Here is an 11,512-nt window from a genome sequence, read left to right as displayed (position 1 = left end):
TTTTTTTTTTTTTTTTTTTGAGATGAAGTCTCGCTCTATCACCAGGCTGGAGTGCAGTGGCACAATCTTGGCTCACTGCAACTTCTGCCTCCTGGGTTCAAGCAATTCTCCTGCCTCAGCCTCCCAAGTAGCTGGGACTACAGGCGCTTGCCACCACGCCCAGCTCATTTTTGTATTTTTAGGAGAGAACGGTTTTCACCATGTTGGCCAGGAAGGTCTTGATCTCTGGACCTTGTGATCCGCCTGTCTCAGCCTCCCAAAGTTCTGGAATTACAGGCGTGAGCCACTGAGCTGGCCTGACTTCCTCTTTTCTAGTTTTGATGTACTTTCTTTCTCTTGCCTGATTGCTCTGGCTAGGACTTCCAGTACTAGGTTGGAAAGAAGTGATGAAAGTGGGCATCCTTGTTTTGTTCCAGTTCTCAGGGGAATGCTTTCAAGTTTTCCCCATTCAGTGTGATATTGGCTGTGGGTTTGTCATATGTGACTGTTATTATGTTGAGGTATATCCCTTCTATGCCTATTTTGTTGAGGGCTTTTGTTGTAAAGGATGCTGGATTTTGTCAAATGCTTTTTCTCTGTTTACTGAAATAATCGTATGGTTCTTCAACACTTAGTTCATGTGGAATTAAGTGGATTATTTCTATTTGTTGTTGAAAGAGGGTGAAACTCTCCGCCCTCATGTTCTTCGTGCTTTCTGGGAAATCTCAGGCAAGTACTACACCACTGAGGTGAGGATCTCTTCTGCCAAGAGCCACCCTTTTCCACCACTCCCTTGGAGAAGTTTCTGGCTCAGTCAAGCTAGGTGACTCAGAACTCCCTTGGTTCCTCTGCCTCCCAGTTCATGCCAGCTGGGCACAGAGAGACAGAGACAGGGCTCAGTGCTGACCTGGAGACCATCCGTGCCTTATAAAGACCCAATGCCAGGGACTTGCATCCAAATGAGTGTGGTTAGGTCAAGTGTTGGCCTGGAGTTTTGGGAAAGGTCCAGTGACTTGGGTGGCAAACATAATTGTAGTTTCCAAAGGTCACCTTCCACAGGAAATGAGATCCGGCCAGCCACACAAGATGTATCTATGAAGTAGCATGAATGGATAGATGGATGAATGGTTAGAGATGTGTACATACATTCTATTTGAAAAGCTAAACAAAAAAACCAAAAAAACAAAAAAATAAAAATTGAAATACAGTTAAAAAAACTAAACTAACTGTAGAGTATGAAAATATATAGATGGCAACACCTAGAATCAATAGTTGTTGGTATTTTATTTTGTTTAATTTAAAATTACACAAAACATTGCAGATGAAGTCTCTCCTTTGTACCCAGTTGCAGGACCACGGACCAGAGGCAGCAGCTGGCATGATTTTGGCCACCTCTGACTTTCTATTGCCTTTCTCATGGCCTCATCTCTGAATGCTGTCCTGTCTCTGTCTGTAATACCATGCCCCTCCCACCCCCTTTGTTTAAGATCAATGGCAGTTGTCCTCTTTGCGCAGCCTCCCCTGGGTCCGAGAAGGCAGATGTGTGCTGCCTCTCCTCCTGCAAGACTCACCTCCTGGACTTGGGGGTCAGGGAACTTGTCTCATGTGCATTGGAATCTCCATCTTGCCAAGCCCCATACATGATTATTTAGGAGGGAATGGGACAGGTTGAGAGAAGCACACAGTTCCACATTCACCTTTATCCTCATGTGTTGTAGCTCACATTTTGGAAGTATCTTCACCTCACCTCCTTGTCACCACAGCAACAGAGATGAACATCTCATCTCTGTCCCCTGCCTCCACCTTTCCACACAGTGTGCCGAGAGCTAAAACTGCATCCAGGCCCCTGGGGGGTGGCCATCAGCTCCAGGAGCCACGTCTGACAAACTGCAAGGCTGATTCCTAGTCTCTGCTTCCCTATGCCTGGCCATCTATTATCAGCCAGAGAATGGAGAGGTGGTGTCTTCCAAGGAAAAAATAATAATTTTTTTCCTCCTTAATTGTTTTATTTCTTCACATGTACTGCTTTAACAAACCCTTTGTTAAAACAAGAATGGCAGTGAAGCAGCATGCAGGCATCTTTTCACACTGTACTTTCTTCCCTTCAGGTATATAGGTGTATTTTGAGGCTACTTGGGAATTCCTGTACATGCACACAAACATGTGCGCACACGTGTGTGCACACACACACACCCATGTATGCCACACTTCGAAACCAAGGGAGAAACTCCTGGCAGTCAGTCTTTGTAGAGTGTGAAGGCCTAGAAACATCTTCTCCTTTATCTTGGTTCTAAAAGAGAGCAAGGCAAAAGGCTAAGCAAAATAATATAAAAGAATAATGAGCTAAAATATAAGCTTCACAAGGACTGGAATTTTTATATGTTTTGTTTTCTAAAGTATCTCAAGACCATAGAACAGCATCTGAGACAGAGTCAGAGCTAAGTATTTGTTGTAGATAGAATGAATAAATCAATGACTGAAGGGAGGAAAGAGGAGGGATCACAGCACTGTGAGCTGGATGGGGAGGCTGTCGGGTATGTGACTCCTTTTTTTGGTATATGATGCTTCTTGGAAACTAAATCCACATGGTAAAGTGAGCCCAGGCTTCGATAACTCACTCTCACCCACCATTTAGTCACCCACTGGGCTTGCATCATATTTACTCTAGAGAATAGGGTGTGGCCAGGAGTGAGGAAACAGGGCCAAAGTTATGAGGCTGACATCACACTTGGAAAGTTCAAATGAGAAAAAATAAATTAATAGTAAAGACTGGAATTTAGCCAGAGATAGTAGGGGAAAAAAAGGGGATTGCCAAACAAAACAAAACAAAACGAAACAAAAAACCCTGGTTTTGAAATATCCATTCTTGATTGTGGTAGTAATAAACAGTATTGCTAAAAATTGTTTGCAAGGATTTATGAAATTTTTATGTTTTCAGAGGACATTAAACTATTGTTATCTATAGATCTGCAGTGTCAATAAATCACTTTAACAAAATAGAGATAAAACTAAGTATTGAATATTTTACATACTTTTTCAGAGACATTTAGTAGATTCAGCTAGAATTGGAAATTAGCATAATTGGAATTGGGAAATTCAGCATATAGTACACAGATACTGGAAGAAAGATCCCTACAGAATTCTTTATTTTATATATCAAACTGATTAACTTTCATCTTGAGCCCTCATATTACTAGATTTAGGGTGGGGAACAAAATTACCAATTAAAAAGAATCTCAGTCTCTTTCACATTAGCCTAGGCTCTTTTGGATAAATATTTTGTGAGATTTTATGTTCAAATTCCCTACCATGTCTGTTTCTTTCCTCACAAAGAAAGGTTCACGATGTGTGAGTGCCTTCTGTGTTGGCAGGCCCTCTTCTCACCTCCCTCCACGAGGACCACGGTCCCACTTAGTCTGTGCCCTGAGTCTCTGCCCTATCTTCCAGCTGGGCCCTGGGCCAGGATGGTGTGGCCACACTCTGCCACTGGGGCTCTATGGCAGGCCTGTTGGCATTCTACTCCCAGCTGCCTCCTCATTCCCCTCAGGGAGCAGGTGGAAACCTCCAGAGACCTCCTAGTGTCACCCACAGTCATGGAAACTCTATGAGCTGTCACAGTCATTTCTCTCCACCTAAGTCACACCCCTTGACTATGGCCACCATGTGTCAGGATAGAGGGCCTGTGAGCCAGTCTCCTCCAGGGGAGTCAGGACCTAGCCCCACAACTCTGGAGTTCCACTTAGTGTACCCAGTGATTTCTCCAACTAACCTTCCATCCCCACTTCCCCTTTTACTTCTAGATCTAGGGCCAGGGCCTACAAATCCTATCTTTAACCTTTTTCCTCACTTTCCTTCCTTCAGGTTTCTTCCTAGGATGAAGAGGGAATATAGGTGAGAACCTTATGCCTCATAGCCTTCTTTTTTCCCTTCTCCAGGTCTAAGTTCAGGTATATTAAGTCACCAAAAAGGAGATTTGTTAAAATATATATTGCTGGCCCCTACCCACAGAGTTTTTATTTCAGTAGTTCTGCAGTAGGGTCTGCATGTCTAAGTTTGCAGGCGACATTGATATTGCTAATTGGAGAACCACGCTTTGAGAACTACTGACCTATACTGTGACATTCTCTAATATCACTGCTCCCTTTCCCTTGCAATAAGTCTCATGGCTTAGCCTTAAAGGGAGAAGGACTGCAAGATATATGCCTTCTATTGTATTAAATTTATATCTCAAATCAGATTACTCTTGGAAACAATTTTGGCTTGAGACTTTCAGGATCTCAAACTATTAACAGCAGAAAACAAGAGTCTGTAGAGCATAAATAAGGCTAATAATGACCAAAAATGTATAAGAATAATTCTTTAAAGGATGATGTGGCCTTTTTCCTTTGCCTTTCCAAACATATCACCTTTCTGAGATTATTTGAGGCAACTGTCTTATTAGAAGGAGACTACCATTTTTTTTTGCAGGGCTGTAAGGTGAAATACTATGCGAATACTCATAATCCACCAATTGAAAAATGAGATTTTTCAGTGAGATGATAGCTTTCCATCCTCTAAAAATGTAATCTTTCCTTTAGCATAACAGAGTTATAAAGAACATGAAAACAGGAAGATGGGGGTATGTGCGGGTGGGGCAAAGCTTTTTTGTCCCTGGAGGATGGTGAAAAGATTACAAAAACAGAAGGATTCCTCTTCCTCCAGAGGAAGAAAGGGAAGTGTGATAAGTGAGGGGAAGACTTAGGACCCAGAAGGGAGGGTTTTTAGTCTTCAGTGCGCAATCTTGGACTTTAGGAAGAGGCCGCACATCAAATGGATTGTTGACTGCCTTTGGCAGGCACTGGTTGCAGAGGAAATACACAGTCAAAGGAATGAGGCACTCTGCAAAGAAAAGCAGAAATTCAAAGAGTACTTCTTGCATTTCTCAGTGTCACAGGTTACAAAAAATTCCTGAAAACAAAGATATTATTAGATAATCCAGTATTCCTGAATTCTTAAACTTCCATTCCTGTTTAAACATAACACTTCTGTAATTTGCAGTCAAGTGTCCTAAATAACATGATAGAAAATATAATTTTAAAAATATTAACATTGGCCTTGCAGGCAGACACATTAGTAAAATCTTGTCTCAATGACCTGGCTCTCCCTGAGCACTTTGATTTGACTAACGCTAACTTAGCTTATCAGAAAACAAAATTACAACATATTTAGTTATAAATGTAATTGCCTTTTATCCACCATTCATCAGGGAAGCCCTTCATTCTATAAAGCAGAATGAGAACTCCCACTGGACAATAGCAGAAGAGGGGTTTTATAAGGTGGGAAACAGAAAAATAGAGAAAAAAAGGTTAACATCAGGTTACTTTTTGGTAAGGATTAAAGTAGAGACTTCCTTATTGTGCTGACTCAGGTAGACTGAAATCTGTTTTCAAAGGAAACAATGGTCTGTTCTGGAATCTATCTGCTTCCTTGAAGTTTCAGTTTGATTATGCATTCAGTATGTGACTCCATTATAGTTTGTTCTGGTCTGCTGGGACCGAGTGCAGAAGTTCAGTGCAAAACCATGGCCTTCCCAAATTTTTTAACAAGCTCTTTATCTCAACCTAAATAATCAAAAGGGTATGAATCTAATTGAAATAGTTTATACAAGTGCAAAGTTTGAGGATAGCCCACCCAGAAACACCAACTCCAAAGGAATAGTCAGTATTCTGAAGTACAGAAGTTAAGGTTTCATTTATGTAGGCAGATACAGAGGAGTTTCTTTTAGCAGGATTACAACGTTATTCATACAAGGTTGGGAAATAGTTACAGGAATTGGTTATAGGTATTTCTTTTTGGCAAGGGTACATTTAGCATTTTTTTATAGAGGGTGAAATACTCATGAGTTTTCTGTCATCTGGTCCAAGCAAAGCAGGATAATGAAAGGGAAATTTATCTATAACAAGGTCATTAAGAAGGCAAGAGGTTTTTGTCTTTGACATCATTTAAGTATCTCTAGTCATTGTACAGAACAAGCAAAATAAGAAAGTGAGTTGATCTATAATCTAAGAAAAAGAAGTAGCCATATGTGACTCAGATCACAGTCACATCACTCTCAAGGCTTAAAATGTTTTGGGGGTTACAACGGCTTTTAAACTATTTTCATGCAATACAAAATACATATTTCAGTCTACGTATTTTCTATCCTCAGTGCTTTTATCTTTAAAAAGGGCATATATTTAAAGTATAAAACTTTCTAATGCAAAAAAATTTCAAGTACACAAATACTGGATAGGAAATAAAGTCTCATCAATTGCAGTAGAATTATCTTGGATTTTCTAGTAAGACTGTTTTGACAAAGAGTTCTGCAGTGTCATGACAGATTGGAATATAAAAATTAAATCATTTTACCACAAACAGAAACAACCAATTATAACATGTATCGGAAAAATATATGTCTGCAGGGCGGATTGTGGGACTTGAAGATGCTTGGATTTTGGTATCCACAGGGGCCCTGGAACTGAATACCAAGGGAGGACTGCACCTGGTATTGTATGTCTCTCCAAATCAGTCCTATAAATGTTGTGCAACCCATATAAAACTTCAAGAGGTATACTCACCAGCAGTCAACAAATCTTTATAAAACATTAGGAAGACTTTACCCCAAATCTGAAAACATACCAAAGTAATGCATTATTTATTAGGAATATAGAAGAGCTCAATGAAAGAATTGAACACATAATGAAACTGCATTTCAAATCAGACATATGAGTGGACTTTTCAATCAATGAATTTTTCACAGACATAGGAGGCAGTGCTGTATGTTTCGCTCTTCACAAAAATCAATTTTAAAGATCTACACATTAACTACTCACACAGAAACATGTCGTAGAGGAAAATACATGATGTGAAATGAGCACATGTAAACATAGGAAAACATACACTACAAATGTCTTAGAAAGTAATTTGCTTTATATCCTGAAATGTCATGAAAAATTGATTGTATACAAATATAAAACATTTATTTAAAAAGATACTATGTAAAATTAAAGCCAAATGGCTAAGTAGGAGAAAACATTGGCAACAGACAGAAAATACAAGAGAACTGCTAACAAATCCATGAGATAAAAGGACAAATCATTCAACAGAAAAATGAACAGTGGAGGAAAAAGACAATTAACAACTGTTCATATGTTCTAAAATAAACATACAAAAATATGTCCATCCTCACTAGTGAGAAATTTGATTTAAAACCAAAATAATTTTTTCATCAGAGTAATAAAAATTACAAAAATCCAATAGCAAGTGTCATTAATTACATGGGGAAGCAGATGCTCATTTGTTACCGAGGGGAACTGTAACTTGATACAGCCATTCTGGAACCCAAATGGAAGTATCTCTTCAAATTAAAAATGCTTATACTCTGGCCTGAAATTCAAATCCTAAGCATATACTACAGAGAAAGCCTTGTATGCACAAAAAGGGCTCATGTAGGATGATGTTCCTTTCAGCATTGTTTGTAATTGTAAAGGAATAAAAAGAAGGAAAACTTCCTTAAGTGTCTATTATAGGCAAAGTAGACTGTTGGACATTGCAAAAGAGATAAGGTAAATGTGAATGTACCAAAATAAAAAACTCTCAAGTAGAAATAGCAAATTGTAGAATAATATACATACATGTATGCAAAAATCACAACTATACATTTCTTGTGGCTGTAGATAATATATACACATTCCTACATTAAACACTCATAAAAACAATCTAAAAAAATCTAGGAGAGTTAATAACTGTTACTTCTACAGAGGGTAGTGGGACTGAAGATAGTTTCCAAAAAGCACACAAGCAAAATGTAGTCATATATTACATGTGTAATTACAAAATTTAAAGATAAACTAGTGTGCACAGACTGATATATTTTAAGGAAAATATAGACAAAAAAAATTATATTTTGTATTTCTTTCCCTCCCTTGATGGAAACAGTACATGAAAGGTTCTAGATTACCTGCCAAAATGATGTAATACTATCTAAATATATCTCTGATAACAATACACTCAAGTCTATATGCCCACTTTAAAAAGAGAAGAAAATTCAGTTCATGATTTTATGTAAGCAATACAATTTCAGTTCATAGCTCTTATAATTTTGTTTTATTTACAGTCTTTACTAGGTACAGAATTATATATTGGAATTTTGCCATATTCCAATTTAGAATATAGTATTTAGGAAAGAGGAAAATAATTTTTAAATTAGAACTTAAGTCATGAGTAACATTTCTGTCAGTGGCTTTAGTAAGTCAATACACATTTCTAAAAGAAAAATGAAATTGAGTACAATAACCAGATTGGCTTATTTCCTTAGTAGTTTATTAATTCTATCTGACATCATTAAATAAAAATGTGAATATTAAAAGTATCATTGGTAAACGCCTTTTGAGGACTGCTTCTTCTGGAGATTATTCTATAAAACTTTCTTACCCTAACAATGCACAAGAATGCTATTGGTGTTCATATTCAACTCACTGCATTTCATGAAAGACCCAACTTTTAAGTGTATAAACTAAGAATAGCTTTTAGAGCACTATGCTTTAAAGAACTGCTTATTTTTAATTCATGTATTGCAGAAGTCTTGAACCATAAAAACAATGATGACGAGAAAAAAACTCCAGGGCTACCTGGTTTTGCAATGCTTGTGAAAGAAAAGTATACTCAGCAGTTTCTTCCCAAATAAAAAGGTCCCCCCCTAAAAAGTGTAGCCAAAAACAAAACAGAACAAAACAAAACAACATGTGGCTTTGAAATACTCATTCTTGGCTGTGGTAGCAATAAACAATATTGCTAAAAATTGTTTGCAATGATTTATGGAATTTTTACCTTTTCAGAGGACATTAAACTATTGTTATCTACATGTCTGCAGTGGCAATAAAGGGCCACCTTCCAGTGGAATTTGTAATTTCCCTTACCTATCCTTGATATCAGTTCAACCGTCTTTAGCCATTTGCCATGGGCAAGGAAGGGCCTCCCACATTTCTGATCAAGAAACAACTTCCTTTCAGTACATTACAATGGAGAAAGCACTGGGCCACTGTTAGAAAGTTTCAATCTGTCACTGAAATACCAACAGACCAACTGATTCCTCTCCTGCAACACAACACGGCTGTGCTGGAAGATGATTAGTTTATCCTCCAACTCTGAGTCAATGATTCATATTTTTATCAAAGGCCACCAAGGAAAAAAACATTCCTTTTTTCTTCATATCATAACAGCATTTTTATAACTACACCATGTATCAGTTTTATCTGACATTTTCAATTTAATTCAGCAATACTTCACAGTGAACATGCAGCATCTCTTTATATGAAACAGATACTAAAAAATATAAGCAGGTAATAATTTTTAAAAAATCATATAAAAGTTAATGTGAAGAGACTCAGAAAATAAATCATTTGAGCAGATTCTTTAAATCTTCAAAACGAAAGGCAGGTGTAATTTATTTTTTTAACTTTTTGTAGAGATGGGATCTTGCTTGCTATGTTGCCCAGGCTGGTCTCAAATTCCTGGCCTCAAGCAATCCTCCTGCTTTGGCCTCCGAAAGTGCTGGAATTACAGGCATTATCCATCATGCCTGGCTGGGAGGTGTGATTTTATTTCAAGAAAGTATTTAGCATTTAAAGTGGAGATTTACTGACTAGTCAGTAATGCTAACATTTATTTTCTTTTTCACATTGACACTTGGAAAATAAGAAATGAGTTCAATTGAACCCATTTAATATGTAAGTCTTTGATATGTTTAGTCACAAATTTATTTTTATAACAAAGCACTTTTGAGATAATTTAAAATACACATGCTTTGATTGAAGAGTGATTGCAAATGGGTCCAGTTTTCTTCCACCTGGGATGACAAATTTGTTATTTCTTCTAGGAGTACTGGCTCTGAAGGAAGCATTTTGAGGTGTAACTGCAAAGAAAAACATGATGGTTAAACTTTTAAGAAAATTAAAATTTTACCTAATCTGGATTAAATTATTCTACCACAGAACCACAGAAGACACTAGGTGAATATTTGTTTTCTTAAGTGCTGGTTTATTACTATCTCCCATTTTCCCCTCCTCTATCAAACATTGTTTTTTTATTATAAGCACCTTTATGATACTATGACTTCCTTGATAGAATTAAAGTGGTCATCACTCTTCTCCACCTAAGGACAGTCCTGACACGTTTAAATAATTAGATCAACTGAACTCATTTTAGGTATAAATGGGATAAAGAATCAAATCTACTATCACCGAAAATTGGCATCATCTACCTCCTTCAACACATTATACTACTAAAGTAGACCCTCAAAACATGAGTTCTCCACTATACTAAACATAAAAGTAACTATCTCATTGTAAAATGATCAAAACTCCTTTACTAATGATAGAAGTGAACATTTTGATTTCAGTAGAAAAAAAACAAAACAAAACCCTACTTTCTATTCATAATCACAAAAAACTTCCAAAATGTAACTAACCACTAAAAAAAGAAAAGTTAATGGTTCAGCACATTGGATCAAGCAGATAGTATAAAAATGTCAGGGGGTAAAGTCAAAATTGCTGTGCAGTTGTGTAAAAAAAGAAAACAAGACTTCCAAGCTGCACCGTCCAGTTGTCTAATGTGGTAGTCACTAGCCACATGTGGTCATTTAAATTTAAATTAATTAAAATTCTATAAAATTAAAAATTCCACCTCTTGATCACACTGTCTACATATCAAGGATTCAGTAGCTATATGTGGCAAGTGGCTATGATATTGGAAAGGATGGATATAGAACATGCCCATCTGTGCAGAAAGTTCTATTAGATAGCACTGCCACAGAAGAAGACAAGTTGGGCAGTACTGTCTTACATTAGACTTACCTTTAGAAACAATGCAAGGTATGCCTGGGCTAACTCGAAATCACGCTTTCTGTCCAACATCATCCCAATCATTTTCAAGAAGCTCTGCATAACTTCTACAGACCCACCACAATCAGGAGACAAGCTTCGCAGCTCTGTTTCAATTCCTGATGGGCCTGATTCTTTCAGAAGGTTGAGAGCAGTGTCATCTGCATTAAATTTTATTCCAGTTATGACTTGATTACAATCATTTAACCTAGAAAACTACAGTTTTCCTTTTATACCCCAAATAGGATATATTTAAATGGTACAGGAAATTCTTTCTGTGGGTTAACTTTTTCATATTACGTAGAATGAAACCCAAAATAATTGAAAATCAGTACAAATAATGACAGCAATATAAGAGAAAGTAATCAAAACACATTTTTTCTGTAATTTAAACCTTTTTCCTGTTAATAAAGAAAATCTAATGCCTCGCAACACTTTAGAATTTTAAAATCTTGTATATCTTCTCTCAGAGTAAATCCTAATCAAGAAGGCTATAAAGATACATACAAAAGTATTAATAGTGGTTAGCATTGGGAATCCGACGAGGTAAAATAATTTTTTTTATTGTTATAAAGTTATAAAAGTACATAATCATTAGGAAATACATTACCAACAATAAAGAATATATAAAATCA

The 11,512-nt window shown here is 37.0% G+C and overlaps 1 protein-coding gene across 1 annotated transcript in view; it reads right to left on the bottom strand.

Annotated features, from left to right (window-relative positions):
• Nucleotides 1-6,955: 6,955 nt before the first annotated feature.
• The window catches only part of WDR36 (WD repeat domain 36), a 37,230-nt gene continuing 32,673 nt past the window's right edge, over nt 6,956-11,512 (bottom strand). Inside the window, exons 22-23 of the mRNA XM_023212266.1 lie at nt 10,851-11,038; nt 6,956-9,910 (exon numbers count right to left, since the gene is read on the bottom strand). Coding sequence (XP_023068034.1) covers nt 9,761-9,910; nt 10,851-11,038 — 338 coding nt within the window. The 3' untranslated portion in view covers nt 6,956-9,760. The remainder of the gene's footprint in view (nt 9,911-10,850; nt 11,039-11,512) is intronic.

The sequence above is a fragment of the Piliocolobus tephrosceles genome, chromosome 4 (assembly GCF_002776525.5).
Source record: "Piliocolobus tephrosceles isolate RC106 chromosome 4, ASM277652v3, whole genome shotgun sequence".
NCBI lineage: Eukaryota > Metazoa > Chordata > Mammalia > Primates > Cercopithecidae > Piliocolobus > Piliocolobus tephrosceles.
Note: the sequence above shows the minus strand (reverse complement) of the source record. Positions and strands in the feature narration are given on the sequence as shown.